Source organism: Balaenoptera borealis (genome assembly GCF_965194805.1).
Source record: "Balaenoptera borealis genome assembly, chromosome: 17".
NCBI lineage: Eukaryota > Metazoa > Chordata > Mammalia > Artiodactyla > Balaenopteridae > Balaenoptera > Balaenoptera borealis.
The window spans coordinates 1,675,458-1,697,450 of NC_138876.1; the positions used below are offsets into that span (position 1 = coordinate 1,675,458).

Consider the following 21,993-nt stretch of genomic DNA (forward strand, 5'->3'; position numbering starts at 1 on the left):
CTATCCCAGCCCTGGCAGCCCTGCCTGCATGCACCAGCCCAGAGGAACCACCGGTGACTCAGAACACAGGCGCCCTCTCCTGCCTCCAGGCCTTGATCTTGACCAGTCCCTCTGACCACACACCCGCCTGTCCCCTGGCTGACTCAGCCTCGTCCTTCGGGGCTCCCCCGAGGCATTGTCATCTCCAGGAAGCCTCTTCAACCTCCTGCTCTGTGCCCAACCCCCATCTGGTCACTGGCCTGTGAGAACCCCCAGGGCAAGCCCAGGTCAGCTCCATCCCCTCTTGGCTCAGGGCCTGGGGGCAATGACTGTGGCCCTGGGGACCCTGGGGGATGGATATCTGCCTGACCTGGGTCTTGCTGAGTGCATCACCAGGTGAGACCCATGCCCCCTCAGGCCTGCGTCCCTGCCCGCGTGGGGCTGGCTCTCGCGGCACTGATAGTGTCTCAGGCTGGCTCAGCATCCGTGGGGCTGTGACCAGGGCCTCCAGGGCTTCTCACATTCCCCACGATGCCACGATGCCAATCTCCTGGCTCCCACCTGGCACCAGCCATGCTCTGAGTCAGGGCTTCCGGCCGCAGGCCTGCCCCCAGGCTAGAAACCTGGCCATTCTCAGGGCTCAGCAGCTCTTCGCCTGACCCACCCCACCCACCTGGGCAAGGCCACCGGGGCCCCTGGAGAGGCTGGGACCCTGAGCTCCCCAGCCTCACAAGGAAGTCATCTGGCCTGGGAGGGCCAGGGTCCCGCTAAACCCCATCCTACCTGCCAACTCCTCCCATCTCAGAGCCCTGCACCCCAGGAACCCTACCTGAGCCCTTTGCCCCTCACTCAGACCTTCGCCTGGTGCACCTCTGGCCCGGCTCTGTCCAGCCTGTCACCTACCCCTACCAGCTGAGGGGCCAGCGCCTCGACACCCCACCCCCTCACACTCCAGCCGCTGGTGCAGCTGGGGGTCAGGCTGGTCCATCACTCACTCATTCAGCAAGCGCGTCCCTCGCCCGCCTGCTCAGGCCCTGTGCTGGGCACTGGGCACCTCCACAGGCACTTCCCTGGCTCCAGGAGATCCCAAGCCTCACCACCCTCAGCTGGCCCAGCTTTGTCTCCTCCAAGACACCCTCCCAGACTGCGTGGCCTCGTGAGCGCTCCCCTCTGCCCTCCACCCCACCCTCTCATCTCCTCGGGCTGGCGTCTGACCCTGTCTGCTGCAGTCTACCTCCAAAACTGTGCCATGGGAGCGTCCTGGTTCCCATGGGGGGTGGCTTCAAATCCCCCAAAGAGCTGAGACCACCACCACCTTAACTGTCACCACAGCCTCCACCCTCATGGCTCTCACTGAAACTACCACCAACATCAATAACATCACCATCACCATCACCACCAACACCATCAACAGCAATACCAGCACTACGTATTAGAGAAATGCAAATCGAAACTACAGTGAGGTATCACCTCACACCAGTCCGAATGGCCATCATCAAAAAATCTACAAACAGTAAATGCTGGAGAGGGTGTGGAGAAAAGGGAACCCTCTTGCACTGTTGGTGGGAATGTAAATTGATACAGCCACTATGGAGAACAGTATGGAGGGTCCTTAAAAAACTAAAAATAGAACTACCATATGACACAGCAATCCCACTCCTGGGCATATACCCTGAGAAAACCATAATTCAAAAAGACACATGCACCCCAATGTTCATTGCAGCACTATTTACAATAGCCAGGACATGGAAGCAACCTAAATGTTCATCAACAGAGGAATGGATAAAGAAGATGTGGCACATGTATACAATGGAATATTACTTAGCCGTAGAAAGGAACAAAATAGGGCCGTTTGCAGAGATGTGGATGGACCTAGAGACTGTCATACAGAGTGAAGTAAGTCAGAAAGAGAAAAACAAATATCATATAATACTTGCTTATATGTGGAATCTAGAAAAATGGTCCAGATGAACTTATTTGCAAAAACAGAAGTAGAGACACAGGTGTCCAGAACAAACTTATGGGAACCAAGGGGGAAAGAGGGGGTGGGATGAATTGGGAGATTGGGATGGACATATACACACTACTATGCATAAAATGGATAACTAATGAGAACCTACTGTATAGCACAGGGAACTCTACTCAGTGCTCTGTGGTGACCTAAATGGGAAGGAAATCTAAAAAAGAGGGGATATATGTATACATATAACTGATTCACTTTGCTGTACAGCAGAAACTAACACAACAGTATAAAGCAACTATACTCCAATAAAAATTAATAAAAAAATACAATTACTACATTGAAAAAGAAACAGCATTACATTATCAACAGCCCCACCACCAGCATCAAGAATGACACAATAATACCACCACCATCAACATCATCAGACCATCATTACCACTACATCACCACCATTGCCACCACCAACACCATCAATATCATCATCAATACCACGACCATTTCCACTCCATCGCCACCATCCCCACTACCAACATCACCACCGTCACCACCATCAACATCATCAACACCATCAGCACCACCATTACCACCCTGTCACCACCATCAGCAACATCATTAACACCGCCACCAGCACCATCAACAGCACAATCATTACTACCACCATCACCACCAACATCATCAGTACTGTCATTACCACCACATCACTGCCATCGCCACTACCAACACAATCAACTTCAACACCACTATTATATTATCAACAGCACCACCATCGTCAGCATCAAGAATGACACAATCATACTACCACCATCACCATCATCACCACCACCACCACCATCACCACATCCCCATCATCACCAACATTAATACCACCACCATCATCACTAACACAGTCATTACTCCCACCATCACCACTACCAACACCATCAATATCATCATAAATACCACTACCATTTCCACTCCATCACCAGTATCCCCACTATCAGCAACACCATCAACACCAACACCACCACCACCATTATGTTATCAACAGCGTCATCATTACTACCACCCTCACCATCATCTCCACTACCAACGCCATCACCATTACCAACACTAACAGCAGCAACAATAACACGACCATTATTACCACCATTGCCACCACCAACAACAAATCACACCATCAGCAGCAACACTACCATTGCACCAACATTATCATCACCACCACCATCACCATCATCACTACCATCAACAACACATCATTTCCAATGCTATCACTCTCACCACCAATACTACCACCATCAACAGCACAATCATCACTACCATGTCACCACCATTTCTCCATCTTTTTGGTCACCACAATTACATGATCACCATGGTCACCAGCATCACCTCCGCTGTTAGCAATATCACCATGACTGCCATCACCTCTGAACCAGCACCATGTCTGTGGACCAACACTAGCTGGTAATCCCCATCACCAACATTCAACTCGCCATGTCCAGGACACCGTGTAGGCGGAACCCGCCTTGCAGGAGGCCTCACCACCAACCCCATCAACCATGATGGGCTGAACCCAGGCAACCACGCCATCGCCATTATCCATCACACCCCTGACCACACCCCACCCTCCAGGCATCTCCTAGTTCACCTGCCTCTCAAGATGAACCTCAAGTTTGTTTCATCATCCCCCATTTCCAGGTGCCTCTGCACCAAGGCCAAGAAAGGATAATGGACACCCACGGTCACCCTGCCCTCCCTGCCAAGTTTTCCTGTGTCTACCCCACATCTTGCCCTCCCGCATCCCTAGTCAGCTTCCTGCAGAGATGAGGACATTAGTCCCTGCCCTCCCAATACCATACCAGCAAACCACTGAGCCGCCTGGCAAGCTGGGGTTTAGATTAAGACTTTTCTGCCTCAGGAAACTAGCAACTGCACACCCCGAGCGGAGGGAAGCAAGTGTCTCGAGGGAGGAGGGTCACCGTGCGCCCTCCAGGCCCATCCCAGTGGCAGGGACCCCACAATCCCCCAGCCCTGTCCTCACCAAGCCTCTTCAAGATCACTGGGGCCATCCAAGTTCAGGGCTTTGCAGGGTCAGGACCCGCGAGCTGGCTGTGTGACCCGCGCAAGCCTCTCCACCACTCTGAGCCTCAGGCTTCTTATGTGAGGTCTGGGGCCTGGTCTGAACTTGGAATGAGCTTTTGGCAGAAGGACCAGGCCCAGAGCAGGTGCCCAGGAAGTGTCACGCTGTCCTTCCAAAACCCAGTCCCATTCTGCCTGTGCTTGATTACCTCAAGGCCAGAGAGCTCACCCCTCTCTGCTCCTAAAAAGTGGAGCTGGCGGAGGCCCCCAGCCCACCTCTCACCACTTGTACCCCAGCACCCCAAATGCCTTGGTGCCTTTGCACATACTGTGCCTTGGGCTTGGGGGGCCTCTACTACCCTCCTGCCCCAGGACTCCAGCTCCCCCTCCCCAGGAAGCCCACTCCTAGAGGTGGTCCTTTATTCCCAGCATGTGGGGCAGCTGTGCCCCATCCCCCTGCCCCCCGAGGGCACGTGCTTTGCCTGAGTGGCTCACTGCTGTCCCCCCGCAGGCTTCTTGGAACAGGGTGGGGGGAGGTAATGACGGCGTCTACTTGCTGAGCATTTCCTGGTCCAGCTCCTTAACGCATCATCTCGTCAAGGAATCACAGCCGCCCCTTGGACAGATGAGGAAACTGAGGCTCAAGGAGGCTAAAGGGCTTGCCCACAGTCACCCGTCAGTGAGAACAGGGCCAGGATTGGCGTCCAGGCTGGAGGTCAGAGCTCTGCTCCGCCCCCCATGTCACACAGGGCCCGGAACATGTGCCAGGCGAAGCACCTCCCCATTTGACACGACCGTGCAGGCAGCAGATGGAACGACGCTGTGACACTGTGGGAAGAGCGGGGGCAAAGGCCTGGCAGCCCGGGGCGTGCGGGCCTGGGGAGCGGCGAGCGGGACTCCGGAGGATGCGAGGCAGACGGGGGTCCTGCGGGGGTGGCAGGGCCTGGGCAGGGGCAGCCCCCGCACTGACCCCTCCTCCTGGGAGGACGAAGGGGGCCCAAGTGCTGGGCGTGGGTGAGCGCTCAACCGAGGGCTGACGTCACTATGAAGACACAGAGCTCGGGAACATCGGAAACAGAAGGACAGACAGACAGATGAAATCCCTGTCAGGAGCGGCCTGAAGTACCTCTGTCTCCAGCCAGGCCTGGTCCTTCCCGGAGAGCCCCTGCTCTGTCCTCACCTGCGCCCTCCCTGCACCAAGTGGCCCGACGAGGCAGCTGTCCCCCTCCCCCTAGGCGGCCCCTCTTGGAGCCCCCAGGTCTCAGTGGAGGAGGGAAGTGAGTACCCTCCCCCCTTCCTGGCACTGCCCCGTGCGCTCAGGGCCCGGCACTGACCTCCCCGTGGGCGCCCCCTCCTCCCTGAGGGCAACTCCAGGCTCTCCTCCTTGTCCCCCCCAACGCCGCCATCACCAGCGCGGGCACAGGAGGCAAGGAGGAGGCGAGGCCTTGAAGGGGCCCCGCCCAGCCCCAGGCCCCGGCCGTGCCACACTCCGCTGACCCCTCGGCCACTTGACCAGGGACAGACAACGTGGTTGACTCAACCTGCCCCCGCCCACAGCTGCCCTGTGCACGCTTGGCACCCTCCCAACACCGAGCCGCCCAGCACTGCCTGGCGTGGCCCCCGCTCCCATCCAGCAGCCCCCGGGGGCTCAGGGCTGCCCACGTCCTGTGCCTCCCCTGACCCGTCAGCCCCGGACCCTCACCCTCGAGTCTCCATGGACACCACACTCATAGGGGCGCACACCCACACCACTGACACAGGGGCACCCAGACACACGGGGCCCCGCAGAGGTGGGAAAGCACCAGGACGGGACGCAGCTGGACACGCCCAGCGGGAGACTCATGGGCCCTGACTCCGCCCCAGAAAGTCCCCCACGCTCAGGCACCCCCCAGACCCTCGAGCACATGTCTGTGACGCCCCCAGCCTGCTCCTGGCACCGAACCCTGCCCCCTTCCCCAGACGCACCTCACCGGGGCGCCACTGGCCAAGCAGTGCTCTTTCCAGCAGGAAGAAAAAGAGGGCGAGAGGGCAGGGGCCGTTAGAATAAGCCCTCCTGAGGGCTTCCTGTGTACCCGGCGTGGGGGGAGGTGGCACGCTGGATGAGGAGACCCAGGCCCTGCGCACGGCGGGCCTCACACTCTGCTGGGGGAACAAACATGCGGATACACGGAGTTGCTGCAAATGGGGGTCAGAGCTGGGAGGAAGGGGACAGGGCTGGGGATGTAGAAAAACAGGCAGAAAGGCCTCCAGGAGCAGGTGGCTTTTGAGGCTGGAGAAGAGGGCACGGGGACCATGGACAAAGGCGCCAAGTGTTCCAGCTGGCACCAAAGAGGGGAGTGGCGAGGGGGCCCACGGGGCGGCCGGCAGTGGCTGCGGGAGCTGGGCTGCCAGCAGGGCAGTGGGGACGCTCACTGCCCCAGGTTCAGAGCACAGCTGCTGCCCCTGGGCCGTGACCTCATGGCTGTCTGTCCCTTCCAGCTCCCACACCCGGCAGGGGACAGGCAGGCCCACCGTGGGCCTCTGCCAGACCCCTGCTCCCCAAGGACGAAGTAGGGGGCGGCTCAGAGAAGGGACGGGCGCTGGGGAAGGGGCTGGGCTGAGTCCAGAGCAGAGGCTAGGACGGGTGGGTGGTCGCGCCTCTGAGAGCAGCTCTGCACCCCTCCCCCAGCCCCAGCCCCCATCCGGGTGGGGGGAGCAGAGCATGTCCCCCCACCTCCCTCCCGTGCTCACTGATGACGTGGATCCCGAGGCCCTACCCCGGCCACCAGGGAGGCCTTCGGTGTCTAGCCCGTCTCCTACCCCATCCCCCTCCTTGTCCCCCTCAGCCGGCCTCCTCTGCCCCCATCAGGAACCAGCCGGCGGCGTGGGAGAAATTGGGCTGGGAACCGGCCGCTGACAGCGACCTGGGGACCCTGCCAAGACTCCCTTCCGCTTGCCCCCCTCGGCCTGGCCCCTCACTGCCCTCTCCAAGGAAACCAAGGATAGGGGAGGGGCAAGGCTCTTAAAGGGACCAGGACACGTACTTGGGCAAGGACCCCAGGGAGGGGGCTGGCCCTGGGTCCTCAGCGTCCCCCAGGACAGCTGCACCCAGCAGGGCTGGGGGTCGGCACGGGCGGGGAGAGAGCGCAGACTCGCACGACCCACGGGGCGACCCTGGGCTTGTCACTCTGGGCCCCGGTCCTCAGCCGGACTGAGGAAGCTTGTGTGAGTAAATGAGAGGGTTCTAAAGGTGCCTGGAGTGGGCTCAGGCTTCGGGAAAGGACCCCACAGACTCTGCGGGAACACCACGCCCTCCACCAGCCTGTCCCAGCTTCTGCTCTGCCAGCTCAAGTTACAGAGTAAGGGTGCCAAGTGCCCCAACCCGACTGAAGGGGAGGCTGCTGCAGGACTTCTCAGAGCCTTTATAGCTGACTCGAGTGTGGACCCGGCAGCACAAGACACAGTGCGCATAGAACCCTGCCCTCCCTGGAGCCCACGTGGGACTGGTATCGGGCAAAACACCTCCCGAAAGAAACGCTGGCGTAGCAGGACGAGCACCATGGAGCGCGTCTGGCCCAGGCCTGGCCTGTCCTGAGGTCCCCACACTGGGCCTCAGCTACACCATTTTCAAGTGAGGGCAGAGCAAATGATTTCTGAGGATCTTGCCAGCTCTGACTTTTATGCTCTATGTAATTCTTGTTTGTTTTTAAAAAGGAAACCGCAAAACATTTGCAGCTTCTACGAGTGAAAGATCCAGGGAGCTGTCCTTTCAGAACCACAGGACTTAACTCCAGGGATGTGCTCCTGGCCTTCATCAACCCCTGTCACCCACCAGCCCATCCTCCCTGCACCCATCCTCCACCCACCCACCCATCCACCCTCCATCCATCCATCCACCTACCGACCCACCCATCCTCCACCCCCCCCGTCTACCCACCCATCCTCCATCCCCCTAAACATTTGAGAATTCTGCAAAGTCCCCCTTTCCCTCCTTAACAGCCCTGCTCCCTCGGCCCTCACTGCCACTGGTCAGGCTGGCGTAGGTGTGCGGGGGTGAGGGGGGGCGGCCTTGAGCCTCGCTGTGAGCAGTCGCCTCAGCTGTAGATGTTGAGTCCGTGTGTGCGTACAACTGGGGGCGAGGCAGTAGAGGGTCTGCCCTGTGGGTGGAAGCCTCTGACTCAGACTTTCCAAGACGACTGTGTCACATGGTTGACTGTTACGTGTGGCTGGAAGAGGAGGCAGCCCTCCACGCACATGACACGTGCACGACTACATGTGAACATGCACGAGTGACTCCAGATGAGACGCGGGGTAGGGCTCAGCGTGGGACCAGGCTCAGGGCTGAGAGTGTGACCAGGGTCAGGGCTCAGTGTGTGACCAGGCTCAGGGCTCAGACTGTGACCAGGGTCAGGGCTCAGTGTGTGACCAGGGTCAGGGCTGAGACTGTGACCAGGGTCAGGGCTGAGAGTGGGACCAGGCTCAGGGCTGAGAGTGTGACCAGGGTCAGGGCTGAGAGTGTGACCAGGGTCAGGGCTCATCATGTAACCAGGGTCAGGGCTCAGCGTGGGACCACGACAAGGGCTCAGTTTGGGATTGGGAATCTAGGCTCCTTCAGTGACCAGGGCCCAGTCATGGGTCAGAAGGTCACTACTTCTCAGCTGATGGTCACTGATGGCTCTCACCCCCCGCTGGCACCCCCCCCCCCCAACGCACACAATTCTGCAGACACGTGAGACCCTGTCTCGTCCAAACACACACAAACACAAGCCCACACCAGCACAGACCTGATCTCTGGGCACACTGGTGGAAACAGACCTGGGGCCCTGTCCCTGGTCCCCATTTCAGGTCTCCTGGGAAACCCTTGGCTCCTCTGAGCCCATTTATGTGAGAAGTGGCCCCGCCCTGCGGTGGAGGGAGGTGCTGTCCCGCACAGAGCAGAGGGGGGAGGGCGGGGGAGGGGGCAGAGCCAGCCACCTTCTCCCCGTGGCCCCCCTCCCCCAGTGTCAGCCTCTGGGTCCCAGGCTGTCCAGCTCTGGATCAGATGCCTCAGTCCCCACTCTGAGCTGGACCACAGTCCTTCTGGAGCTTCAGGTTCCCCAGAGGTAATAGGCACAGTCAGCAGGGCTCCCAGGGCTGCACCCAGGACTGCACAGGGAGCTTGCGGGCAAAATGCGTTTCAGGGGGCTTCAGACAGCACAGCTGTTGTCACCTTCCCACTGTCCTCGAGGCCCTGAACCGAGGTGCAGAGACCGTAACGATCCCATCTATCCAGAGGTGACCGGCGGTGGGCAAAGCAGGCCTGGGGCGGTGGGTGGGCTCCCCACACCTGAGAGCGGAAGGGCAAGTGGAGGCCACGGCCAGGGGTGAGCACCCGTGGACCTGGCCGCTGTCCTTTCCCCACTCTGCTCTCACACGCAAGCAGGCAGACTCCGCCACGGGGATGGAAGGCTGAGGCTTCTGGAGGGTGGAATCTGCCCCAGACCATCAGCCCCAAAGGACAGTGAACTTGACACTGGGCTGGCCAGACCTCTCACAACCTGCTGCCCTGGGAGAGCAAAGGGGATGGGTCCACCTCTCTGGAAAGCAATTCACTACCAAGACCTCGGAACGGTCTGGGGGACTCAAAGCCAAGGGGACGACCAGAAATGTGAGCAGCGCTGTCCAAGAGAGGATGCTGGGCCGCTGGGTGAACCGGGCACCGCCAGGGAGCTGCGGGCAGCCTTTGAACAGCCTGTTGGGAGGGTTTCTGGGCTGTGGGGAGGCGCTTGTGCTGGCATCAGGGATGGACTGCAGCCGCTGCACAACCTCTCACGACGGCCAGGGGGGCCAGCCTGGGTACTGTGAGAACGTGGGCCCTCTTTCTTGTTTCTTCTCTTTTCACCCTTTTCTGACACCCCGTTTTGTACAAAGAGTTTATGCCGCTTGCGAAATCCAGAGAAAAACAGTCGACAGCAACCAAAGCCAGAGGGCCAGTTTCCCAGGGTTACAGGGTCCGCCCCAGCTCTCCCCCAGCCCAGCTCCCGGCCCCAGACCCTGTCCTCACACCCTCAGAGCCAGAGTGGGAAAGGGCAGTGCAGTCTGCGCTACGGCCCTGCACACTCCCTGCACACACGGGGCCTTTGCACTGCCTGTTCCTTCTGCCAAAATGCTTGTCCCCAGACACCCACGTGTACAGTGCCGTGTCAGGCCTCTGCTCAAACACCACCCTAGAGAGGCTTCTGTGAACCTGCTCTGAAAGGCACCTCGCCCCACCTGCCACTAGATCCACTGCCTCCACTTCTTGGCATGTGGCACGCCCTGACAGTTTCACAAGGATCTATACGTTCCTAATTTCCCGTTCCTACTCATCAGGCATAGGAGGAGGCTGAGGGCCAGGACCTTGTAGAGGAGTGCCTTGTCAGTGGTCAGTAATCACTGGGGGATACGTGGCTGGGCGGGTGGGTAGATGGGTAGATTGGTGGGTGGGTGGGTGGATGGATGGATGGATCGCGGGGTGGATGGGTGGATGAGTGAGTGGGTGGGTAGATAGGTGGGTGGGTGGGTGGGTGGATGGGGGGATGGATGGATGGATAGAAGGGTGGGTGGGTGGATGGATAGATGAATGGGGGATGGATGGATGGATGGATGGATGGATGGATGGAAGGATGGATACACGATGATCACGTCCCTCCCCAGGTTCCCATGGTTCCTGGCACGCTGCCCCTACAAAGTGGCCCCATGGCCCCTGCAGCCTCCCCGCACCCCTGCGCCTCTCTAGCTGCCTGCTCTTCCTGGCCACGCCTCCTGTTCCTCCTGTACCTTCCGGCCTCCACACTTTTGCTCAAACTGTGCTTCTGCCCGAGACCCCTCCCTCACATTCTCTGCAGGGAAATGTGTCCTCCTTGAGTGTCAGCCACTCCGGGAGCCTCCCCTGACCTCCCCGGGATGCACCTTCGTCACTGCACTGCCCATAGTGTGAGGGACTCGCCGCATGTACCCCCTGGCCCGGGTGCTGGCCTGGGGACTGGCGGTGCCAGGGCTGAGCGAGGCGGGTGGTAACAATGACACGCAGCTCTCTGACCACCCCCTCCTCAACGGATACCAAACCCCTTGCGGGGAAGGCCCAGCCCTCCCCAGGCCCACCTGGCCCATCAGGATCCAGACATTAAGCTCTCTCCTGCCCAGTCTCCCCAGATTCTGACCCTCCTCACCTCTGAGGGCCGCCCCCACTTTAGGGCCTTTGCACAAACTCTTCCCTGTGACTACACGAGACCCCACCCACCTTTCCCTTCGCCTCCTTGGGTCTGCGAGGACACCCTGCTCTGGGTGCCCACACAGCCCTGTGACCCCGAATCACAGCCCGGCCAGACCAGACCAATGCCCCACGCCCACCTGTACTCGCCGCGCTGCGGCTCAGGCTGGCGCCACGTGCTGGACAGGGAACCGGGCCCGGGGCCCCAGAAGCCCCCGCCTCTGCTTCCTCTCTGATCCCTCTGGGTCTCACCCAGCTGCCCCAACCCGTGGCGGTGCTGCTGCCTGTCACCTGGTCCGGGGGACCCCCACGCCCCTCGGGACCTCCACACCCCTCGGGACCCCTGACGGTGGGCTTCCCTGGGAGGAGTGCGAGGCCGGCTGGGTGCGCGCCCTGCTGCTTCAGAGCCTGAACTAGGCAGGGAGAGACCGTGCTTGACAGACGGGGTCGGGGGGACGGTCGGAGGCCCTGAACCCGAAGCCCATGTCCCTCCCCTACTGGGTCAGCCTCCTCCCCCATCCCCCCCACCAAGTCAGCCCCGAGGGCCCGAGGCCACAAAGCCCAGATGAACTTACACATCCGTCTCATCCCACAGGATACAGGTCTGGTTGGTGGTGCCCTGGAGAGAGGGGAGGGGTCAGGCCACCTGCCGCCCTATGAGCCGCACCCGAGGGTCACTGTGGGGTCCACCCGTGGGCGTGCCAGGCGCCCTCCCTCCGCTGTTCCCCAGAGACAGAGTTTGAGGAGGGGGAACTGAGGCCCAGAGCAGGGGGGCACTGGCTCGGCCCCTACCCTTGCTGTGTGGCTTTGGGTATCTTCTGTCCCCTCTCTGAGCAGGGCCGGACAGCAGCGGCCGAAGCCCAGCTCTAGGTGCCCAGGTGACCAGTGCAGCTGGACGCAAAATGGGCTAACACGGGAAGCCTGGGGTCAGGGGGCACAGGTGGGGCTCAGCAGACACCCCTGTCCCGAGGGCTGCGGTGTCGTAACAGCAGCGTTCCCACTTGGTAAGGGAGGGAGCCAAGGCAGAGAGAGGCTGAGCGAGGCCCAAGGCCTCACAGCGGGAAAGGAAGGCCTGGCTCTTCCCACAGCCTGGCCTGGCGCTGCCCTGTCCTGGCTGGGTAACCGGGGCGGCTCCTGGCTCTCGGCTGGTCCGAGGGCTTCCTGGCGCCGGCTGCTCTGAGGCCCGAGGGAAAGCGCCAAGGAGCAGGGTGTAGGGGGTCCGCGAGGCCGGGGCAGATGCGTTTCTCATAAGAGCATGGCTCTCTCTTCCCCGAGGGAACAGCCAGGCCGACGGGGCGGGGTTGAGCCTCAGCTCCCACACGGCCCTGCTGGGTGACCCTGGGCAAGTCCCCGCAGCTCTGCCAGCCTGTATCCCCGCCTGTCACTCGGGAGTAAGGGAGCTCTCTCTCAAGGCTGACGCGAGGTGGAGACGTGTGAGCACATACCACACGTGGGATCAGGCAGAGGGGCACGCGCACGCAGACGTGCACACGGAGGGCACTCACGTTGTACATGTGGGCGAACTCGATCTCCAAGGGTGTGAGCAGGGAGCGGGGAGGGGGCTTCACGGTCACCGAGATGACCTTGGAGTTCAGGACGGTCGTGTTCCTGGGGGAGAGCCGGCGGGCCGTGTCGGGGTCGGGAGCTCCGCGCCCTCACCTCCCCCAGGCCTGGCCTCCCTGACCCCCAGCCCGTGTGCCCGCGGCACCCACCTCTGCAGGGCCAGGAAGCTGCCCAGGTTTCTGTAGAGCACGGTGCCCACCACGAACACGGACGAGTCATCAGCCTCTGGAAGACAGCACCGCGGTCACCCTCCTCCCGGCCACCCACAAACCGGGACCCTGCTTGGGCAAGGGGAGTGTATGTCCCCCCCGACTGCGGATGCAGCACTGCCTGGGTCCCCCTGAGTGACTCCTGAGACCCGGGGGCTGGCAGGGCACAGTTCATCTTCCTGGGAACCAGAGTCACCTGCTGTGTGACTCCAGGCAAGACCCTCTCCCTCCCTGCGGTGAGGGGGTGCATTGGTCCATTCAGCCAAGATTGCCTGGGAGCCTCCCAATACAGGGAGGGCAGGGAGGGCTTCCTGGAGGAGGGGGCAACCCGGGGAACACTGAGAAGAGACGGATGCCACCCTAGCCCTTGAAGCAGCAGGCCAGACTCCAGAAGGAACTTCCTGGGGGGGAGCCTCAGACTCTGGGGGGCCCCTCCCACACCCCGAGGCTCCTCACCTGCCAGCCCCGTGGAGAAGACGCTCTTGGACACAGTGACCCTGTCCTCTGGCACCTTGGCCCAGTCGCCCGTGGCCCGCCAGCCCTTCATAGGGAAGCTGATGTCCGTGGCTCCACTGGCCGGGAGCTTATGGATGCTGAGGACTGGGGTTCGGGAGGCAGCAAGAGGCGACAGAGACAAAGGGAGACAGAGACGGTGAGACGCAAAGCCGGCTCACGAGAGGAGCCTCGGCCCTGGGACGGGGAGTGGGCCCCGGAGCCCAGGACCACGACACGGGGGTGCTCCTGGCTCAGAGTGGGTGCAGCGCGCACGGGGCCACCCAGCCAGGCGGGAGCCTGACACCAGCCTCCCCATGAGGTCCAGGGCCCGGACGACTTCCTGGTTCCTTCCAAGCCCTCAAATGACACTCCCACCCCAGCAGGAGCCCCATGGCCCTTATGAGGACCCAGGCCTGGACCCAGTCCCTGTGGCCCCAGAGGTGCCAGAGACGGGTTCTGCGGGCAGGTCTGCGGCCACAGAGGGACCCACAGGGCGTGGTGTCCACCTTGGTGCCCCTCCCTGGGACACTGGAGCCCAGCCCTCCCCCTTTGGGCTCCGCTCTGTAACAGGGACAGGGACAGATCCCCCCTCACAGGGCCGGGACTGTAAAGGGGCCAACGGATGGACCAAGGTGGAGAGGGGACCCGGGAAGGAAGGTGCTGGGTGTGGGGAAGGGCTCCACTCAAGGTGGAGGGGGACGGGCTGCGGGGACACAGCACGTTCGGGGAGAGGCCAGGGCAGGGAGAGCTGGCAGCCTGTAGCCGTTTCTCCCGAGCTCTCCCTGTGGGCGCCTGGCAGGCCTCCTGAAGACACCAGCCCCGGTGGGCTCTGTCCAGCACCGCCCCAGGCTTCCCAGAGGTGAAGCGGCAGACGGGCCTGGGAGGACAGGAGGGGGCGGGGTGGGGTCCCATCGTCTCTGAGCCCCTTCATTCCAGGCCCACCCACTCCAGGCAGACACTGCTCCCCTCACCCAGCACCCACGGCCTGGGTCGGGGTCTGCACCAGGGCGGCCTTAGGTGTAGGGGGAAGGGGTAGGGGCTTAGGAACCAATAGCCTCGCCTGCCCGGCTGTCACCTGGCCTTCCCCCAACCCTGGGGCCTCTTCCCCAGCAAAACCCCACTGACCAGCTGACGCCCACCTCCATACCTTTGCTGGTGCAGCGCCTGCCTGCACTCTTGTGCCCCTCCAGGCCTGGCTTACCCGGCCGTGCCCCCCTCCCCCACCGGCCGTGCCCTCCCTGCACCTGTGTGGTCAGCTCTGGGGCCCAGGGCACCTTCCCTGCAAGAGGGACGGGCGCCCCTGTCTGGGGGCCCAGCCCAGCACACGGCTGGCCCTCTGTGGCTGAGGCCCTCCCCAAGGACAGAACGAATAAGCAAATTCATCCGCGCCACACGCTTCCGAACCCCAACCATGTGCCTGGGACTGTTCTAACGCTGAGGATGCAGAGGAAAGCAAGACCCTCTCCCAGAGCCGACAGGGAGCGGGGGAGACAGACAGTGGCCCAAGCAGAGAAGAAACAGGTGGACTGTGGCCTGCTGGGCAACGCTGACCCCTGGGCGGGGCACCTCCAAGCAGGGTGGCCAGGAAGCCCTCCCTGAGGAGGTGGCCTCTGGATAAAGACCTGGAGGGGGTCAGGCTGCTTGGATTCCTGGGGCGAGTGTTCCAGCAGCAGGGCGTAGGGAGTGTATGATGTGTAGGCTGCGTGGGGTGTACAGGGCGCACGGGGTGCACAGGGTACATGGGGTGCACAGGGTACATGGCTGTGTGAGTATATGCGTGGGGTATAGGGGGTGAATGGGGGTGTATGGGTGCATGGGGCGCACGGGGTATAGGGTACATGGGTGTGTGAGTATATGCGTGGGGTATAGGGGGTGAATGGGGGTGTATGGGTGCACAGGGTACATGGGGTGTGTGAGTATATGCATGGGGTATAGGGGGTGAATGGGGGTGTATGGGTGCACAGGGTACATGGGGTGTGTGAGTATATGCATGGGGTATAGGGGGTGAATGGGGGTGTATGGGTGCACAGGGTACATGGGGTGTGTGAGTATATGCATGGGGTATAGGGGGTGAATGGGGGTGTATGGGTGCACAGGGTACATGGGGTGTGTGAGTATATGCGTGGGGTATAGGGGGTGAATGGGGGTGTATGGGTGCACAGGGTACATGGGGTGTGTGAGTATATGCGTGGGGTATAGGGGGTGAATGGGGGTGTATGGGTGCACAGGGTACATGGGTGTGTGAGTATATGCGTGGGGTATAGGGGGTGAATGGGGGTGTATGGGTGCACAGGGTACATGGGGTGTGTGAGTATATGCGTGGGGTATAGGGGGTGAATGGGGGTGTATGGGTGCACAGGGTACATGGGGTGTGTGAGTATATGCGTGGGGTATAGGGGGTGAATGGGGGTGTATGGGTGCACAGGGTACATGGGGTGTGTGAGTATATGCGTGGGGTATAGGGGGTGAATGGGGGTGTATGGGTGCACAGGGTACATGGGGTGTGTGAGTATATGCGTGGGGTATAGGGGGTGAATGGGGGTGTATGGGTGCACAGGGTACATGGGGTGTGTGAGTATATGCGTGGGGTATAGGGGGTGAACGGGGGTGCATGGGTGCATGGGGCGCACGGGGTGTAGGGTACATGGGTGTGTGAGTATATGAGGGGTGTAGGGGGTGAATTGGGGGTGTGGGGTGCACAGGGTGCATGGGGTGTATGCGTGCATGGGGCACACAGCGTGTAGGGTGTGTAGGCGTGTAGGGTACACGGGTGTGTGAGTATATGGGGGGGCTAGGGGGTGATTGGGGGTGTGAGGGTGCGTGGTTTGGGATGGCTAATGAGGACTAATGGGAAGGAGTCCAGGGCCTCCTTTGGTGACAAAGGGTGGGCCCTGAGCTCCCCTCCAGGGGCCATGGGCGGGGCTAGGCGGCTGGGGAACCAGCCTCCACAGTGAGGTCCTGGGCCAGGGGGGTAGAGAGCTGCAGTAGCCACCCGGTCCCATGCCCACTGACGCACGGCTGCATAAAAGCTCTCCCCTCTCTGGGCCACTCCCATCTCACCGTGAAGAAAGGCCCAGTCAGCCCAGTGAGGAAGGGAAGGAAGGGAAGGAAGGGAAGGAAGGGAAGGAAGGCCCAGCCGGCCTGGTGCCACCACTGATCCCACCTGCCAGGTGACCTCCATTAGCACCTGACCCCCAGGCCCGAGTCTCCCCACCTGCGAGATGACGGCTGTCCCCGATCCCCTGGCCTCAGAGGTCTCCCCGGCTCTGGGGTCCTGAGCTCTAAGGCAGAAAGGCAGGGCCAGCCAGTACTCTGGGAACCTCCAGCTTAGCGAACGTTTGTCCCGGCCCAGGCAGGTCCCCAGGTGTGTGCTAATGCAGCACAGCTGACCTAGGATATGTCACTAGAGGCCAGAGTGTCTCTGCAAGGGATGTGACAATTTCCCTCCTTGGCGCTGTTAGGACCACAGCCGGGTCCAGCGCCCACTCCTGGGTTCCCCACTGTGAGGAGGAACCCTGATGATGGAGATTGTCTGGGGAGGTGCCCCCAAACAGGGAGGACTTGACAAATGTGGCCCAAGAGAGCTATTTAAGGGGACGTTGATGACAATCGTTAAATGTAACTGTGTAGTATTTGTGCTGACAGTCACCACTGAGCTCTCAGGTCCCAGGCCCATTTACCGCTCCTCCTGACCCCACAAGGCCAGCGCTCCTGCCTTCCCATTTTAGAGAGTCGGTCAACGCCACGGAGCTGGGTGGAGCCAGGCCCCTCTGACAAGGCACTTCTGGGAGCGGAGGACTACGTAGTCCTGCCTTCAAGGTCCCTGCACAGAGAGGGCACCGGGGGGTTGGGGACAAGTCCAGGTGGGCCCCCAGCCCCAGGGAGGTGGAAGCAAGGGGCTGGCTGTGGCTGGGGCTTCCTGGTGTGTCCCACGATTCGAGGTCTCCAGGACCTTGTCTGGGTCTGAGAGCCCCTACGCCAACCCCCTCCCGGGGTCACATCAGACCATCGTCAGAAGACTCGGGTCTGTGCACCTGAGGATACAGAGGTCATCTTAGAACACGGCCCGGGGGTCCTGCAGGAGGCATCTGGCGCTGCTTGTTTACAGACAAGGAAACTGAGGCCGAAGCGCCCTGCCCAGGGCTGCGGGGCAGGGGCCTGAAGGTCGGCGCAGCGAGGGCTGGGCTTACCCAGGTTGTCTGTCACCTGGTACGCGTCCCGCAAGTCCTTCATGCGGAAGCCGATGACGTCCACGAAGTCCTCCACCAGTCGGAACAGCTCCTTGGCGTTGGGGCCCATCTGGAGGGGAGGCGGGGGTCAGGGAGATGGTGGGGAGCAGCCCCGCTGAGAACACCGACCACCGGAGCTCAGGGTCCCCGAAGACCCCTGCGCCCCAGCAGGGACACGCCCTCTCGCTGCTCTGCCTCCGCCGGCCTCCTTCCCTCATCTGTTCCCTCCTTATCAGGGTCCTGTCGGTCACTCCCTAGCCCCACAGGGCTCTGGACCTGACTTGGGAAGCAGATGGGGACCTGAGTCTCCATCGCCATTGTGTGGACGAGAACACTGAGCCCAGAGGGGCTGCTGCGCTCCAGCCCGGTGGCCAGGGGTCCAGCTGGGAGGCGAGCAGAGGGTCTCTGGCCGCTGCAGTCCCCACTCCGGGTGCTGCCCTGGGCACAGGAGTGTTGGCAGGTTCCAGGTCAGCCTGGGAGGAAGGGAGGCGGGCCAATTTCTCCAGATGAGAAAGAACCGCCACGTCCTGGTGTGTACCCCACGGCCAACACGTTTTCTCACACCCCTCCCCGAGCCCCACGTGGTGAGCCACTGCCCTCTGATGGGCGGGGAAGCCGAGGTTCAGAAGGATAAGTGACTTCCTCAAAGCCATGAGACTGGCAGAGGCTGTGCTGGGATTTGAACCCAAGATCCCACCCTGAGTTGGGCTGGGGCTCAGGGAGCCACCAGAGACGCCCGCGCCCATCCTGCTGCTCTGACCGCAAGGGTCCCAGGCTGGCGTCCCTACCAGCTGGGCCTCCTCCCACTTGTCCCGGTTCTCCTCCGCCAGCAGGTTGCTGATGATCTGGACAAAGTTCTGAAAGGAAGAGGAAGAAAGGCCAGTGAGCAGAGAATAAGGCACCAGAATCACGGCTCAGAATGTGACCAGGGTCAGGGCTCAGCGTGGGACCAGGGTCAGAGCTCTATCTGAGGTCAGGGCTCCGTCTAAGGCTGGGGTGGAGGACAGTCCTCCTGGGCGCCCACCTGTACATCCCCTGGGGTGGGGCTGTAGTACGCCCTCCGGAAGATCTCTGTCATGTTCCTCAGGACATCGATGGTGGAGAGCAGGTCCCCGCTGTAGCTGGTCCCATCCTGGGAGATCTCTACCAGTGTCTGGATGACCTCGGAGACCCCCTCTCCGGGCAGCCCGCGCTGAGCTTTTGCCAGGTGCTCCCGGGTCTGGGGAGGTGGAGGGTATGGGTGCCATGATTCTGCAGGTACCAAGGACCTCCCATGCCCAGAGGGTCCTCTGCAGCCCGCAGCCAGTGGCCATGGCTGATTCACGTCCACAGAGTGTGCCACTGGGGACACAGGGTTATGTCTGAGGACGGAGGGCAGAGGTGAGCCCTGGAGTGATGGGTGGGGCGGGAGACCCCGGGGCCGGCCTCACCATCATCTGGATGTTTCGGTAGTCGATGGAGACACAGCGGATGTAGGTGGGGGGCTCCCAGTAGGCGATGCCCTCCTCGTCCAGCTCACAGCGTCGCAGGATGAGGCCTGGGGACACGGAGGGTCAGCTCTGTCTCCCACTTCTCTGGTAGATGCCCACGTCCGGGGTGGGAGTCCCATCCCCGGCTCCCAGGCACAAGCCCCTCTGGATGAGACCCTACAGCCCTAGAAGCAGGCACTCGCCTGTGGCCTCATTCCAAGAGCAGAGCTGGCGTGGGGGCCAGGCCTCCCTTGGTTTCTTTCACTCAAAACATTTCTTTTTTTTTATGTTTGTTTGTTTGTTGCTTTTGTTTTGTTTTGTTTTGTTTTGTTTGGCCGCGTGGCTTGTGGGATTTTAGTTCCCCAAGCAGGGATTGAACCCTGGCCCTCATCAATGAGAGCTCGGAGTCCTAACCATTGGACCGCCAGGGAATTCCCTCACTCAAAGCATTTCTGCGCAGACGCCACAGGCCAAGCACTGGAACCTGGCAGGAGCCAAACCTGCAGGCAGCCCGCCGGCGTGGAGGCAGAGCCCTGGGCCGAGTGAGGGGCTTCAGTGTTCAGCCCGGGGCCTCTCCTGGAGCCCCTTCCTATCCAGAGCCCTGGGGAGAACCAACGGCCTGGCCCCTGCCTAGCTCCAGCCCTGGGACCAGGGGCCCCCGATGGCCCGGGTGTGCTGCCGACACTGGGCAGCCTTGGGGCTGACTGGCATCAGGTGTCGACGGCCTGGAACACGGGCACAGCCTTGACTCAGAACTCACTCCCAGGGAGCCAGCCACAGCTGTGCACACACACAGCGGTGGTGGCCCTAGGGAACTGCCACAACCCTGTCATCCAACAGGAGCCACGGGGCAGGACAGCACACCTGCTCCACAGCATGGTGCAGCATCAGAATGAGAGGTCATACAGGCAGACAAAAGGCCAGAGAAGTCACACCGTTCTGTGACTTGTATTTTATCCATTTGGCTTCCCTGCATTTGTAAGACGCTACCCAGAACATGTATTATTCTGGGTAGGGGGGCTACAACCACAGCTGGAAATATACAGCCTCCACCACGTGGACCAGCCCTGTCGGGTGGTGCGGAACTCACAACACACTTGTTTTACAGAAGGAAAACCAAAGTTCAGAGAGGTTAAGTCACTTCCTGGATGTCACACAGCAAACAGGGGTAAAAAACTGCATGCACTCCTCAGATAAGAGGGGCGAAGAAAACCAAGCCAACCAAAACCAAGCTGTCTGCCCGAGCTTGATGCACCGAGCCCCTTCTGGGAGCCCACCCTGCTTTTTCCACACCTCCCATCACTCCACAGGGCTGCACGGGGATTAAGATGACGGTGTTCAAAGCCGACTTCCCACTTAAGGGCCCCCAAGCCCAGGGCAAGTGTGTTAACTCCTCTGTGCCTCAGTTTCCCACGTGTAAATGGGTGACTTTGTGGGACATTGCACTAAAGGGCTTCGTGCTGGCGTTGGCTCCTGGTGAGCTCTCAGGACGCGGTGGCCCCGGGCCCCCGCCTGTACTGCACCAGCCTCTGTGTGCACAGGGCTGCCTGGGCAGGGTCTGGGCCACGTGCCCTGAGCTGACAGCTCCGTGGGCGGGCCTGTAGGGGCACCTCCATGCCGTCCGTGCATCTCTGTGAGGAAGGGACAGGAGCCCCGCACAACACCTGCCCCATCGGCCCTCACCTGTGGCGTTGCGAGGACACCGGACTGCAGCCACCTCTCCCGCCGGGGTCTCCTTCCAGATCACAGCGCCCAAGTTGTCCTCATCACAGATCTCATGGGGCTCTGCCAAGGGGCTAGAAATGTGAGTGGCGGCGGGGTACGGGGGGTGGGCCGAGACCTGGCAGCAGGGTCAGGAAGACCAAGACCCCTGCAGGACATCTATCCTCACGAGGGGGAGTCTTTCCCCAGTAGAGCTAAGCTCCAAGCTCCCTCCCCCGTCACTCAGAAGGCCCCTCCCCAGAGTCCAGCTGTGGGGTGGGTGTGTGGGACACTCACCGGGACACCGCTGGGCACTGCACTGCCGGTATTCATCTTGTGGGCCCCGGCAGGCTGCTCCCCCAAAGAAGGGCCCCAAGCAGGCGCGTTCCCGCCGCTGTGTGCCACCTCCACATGTGACACTGCAGCCGCCCCACGACGTCCAGACCTGCCACTTCCCATCCACTGTGGGACACGGCCATGCACAGAGCCAGGAGGATGGGGATGAGGAGGGTGCAGACACAGGGACGTAGGGGCAGGAAGCCACGAGGAGAAAGAAGTCGAGACCCAGGGAGGGGAAGCCAGAGCTCAGACTGACACAGGATAAGACAAACGCCTCACGTGCACTGGTCCCTCACGGTCACCCCCCCGGCCCCCCACATCCCCGGGGCCGTGTACAAGGGCCCACCATGAGCCCCCCGGGGTCTCACCCCTCCCGAGTGGCTCACACCCGCCAGATCCCCCCACCCGCAGGCCCCGGAGCACGGCCCTGACCTGGACACTGCTGCAGGAAGCAGTCTCGCGTTTCCACCCAGTGGCCCTGGCACTCGGCGCCCCCGTACGAAGGCCCGTTGCACTCGCGCGTGCGCTGCTGCCGGCCCTGAGAACAGCTGGCGGAGCACGAGCTCCAGCTTGACCACTCATTCCAGTTTCCATCCACTGCCCGGCCCAGGGGAGGAAGGGGACGGGAGGGCAGCGTGAACAGCCAGGGCCCACACCCAGCCTGGGGCACAGGCGTGAACACCCCACAGGTGTGGCCACCACACCCCCACGAAGTCTGAGGCACGGGTGTGACACCCAAGAGGGCCCATCACCCCAACGCCCACGGGACGCGAGTGAGAAC

The 21,993-nt window shown here is 61.5% G+C and overlaps 1 protein-coding gene across 6 annotated transcripts in view; it reads right to left on the reverse strand.

Annotated features, from left to right (window-relative positions):
• Nucleotides 1-21,993, reverse strand: part of ADGRB1 (adhesion G protein-coupled receptor B1) — an 83,157-nt gene that overhangs the window by 34,927 nt on the left and 26,237 nt on the right. For all 6 annotated transcript variants that reach the window (XM_082364592.1, XM_082364590.1, XM_082364593.1 and 3 more), the window contains exons 7-17: nt 21,645-21,809; nt 21,171-21,335; nt 20,856-20,957; nt 19,134-19,240; nt 18,728-18,922; nt 18,492-18,560; nt 17,665-17,773; nt 13,436-13,579; nt 12,920-12,995; nt 12,713-12,815; nt 11,783-11,826 (exon numbers count right to left, since the gene is read on the reverse strand). In XM_082364592.1, the coding sequence (XP_082220718.1) occupies nt 11,783-11,826; nt 12,713-12,815; nt 12,920-12,995; nt 13,436-13,579; nt 17,665-17,773; nt 18,492-18,560; nt 18,728-18,922; nt 19,134-19,240; nt 20,856-20,957; nt 21,171-21,335; nt 21,645-21,809 (1,279 nt within the window). The remainder of the gene's footprint in view (nt 1-11,782; nt 11,827-12,712; nt 12,816-12,919; nt 12,996-13,435; nt 13,580-17,664; nt 17,774-18,491; nt 18,561-18,727; nt 18,923-19,133; nt 19,241-20,855; nt 20,958-21,170; nt 21,336-21,644; nt 21,810-21,993) is intronic.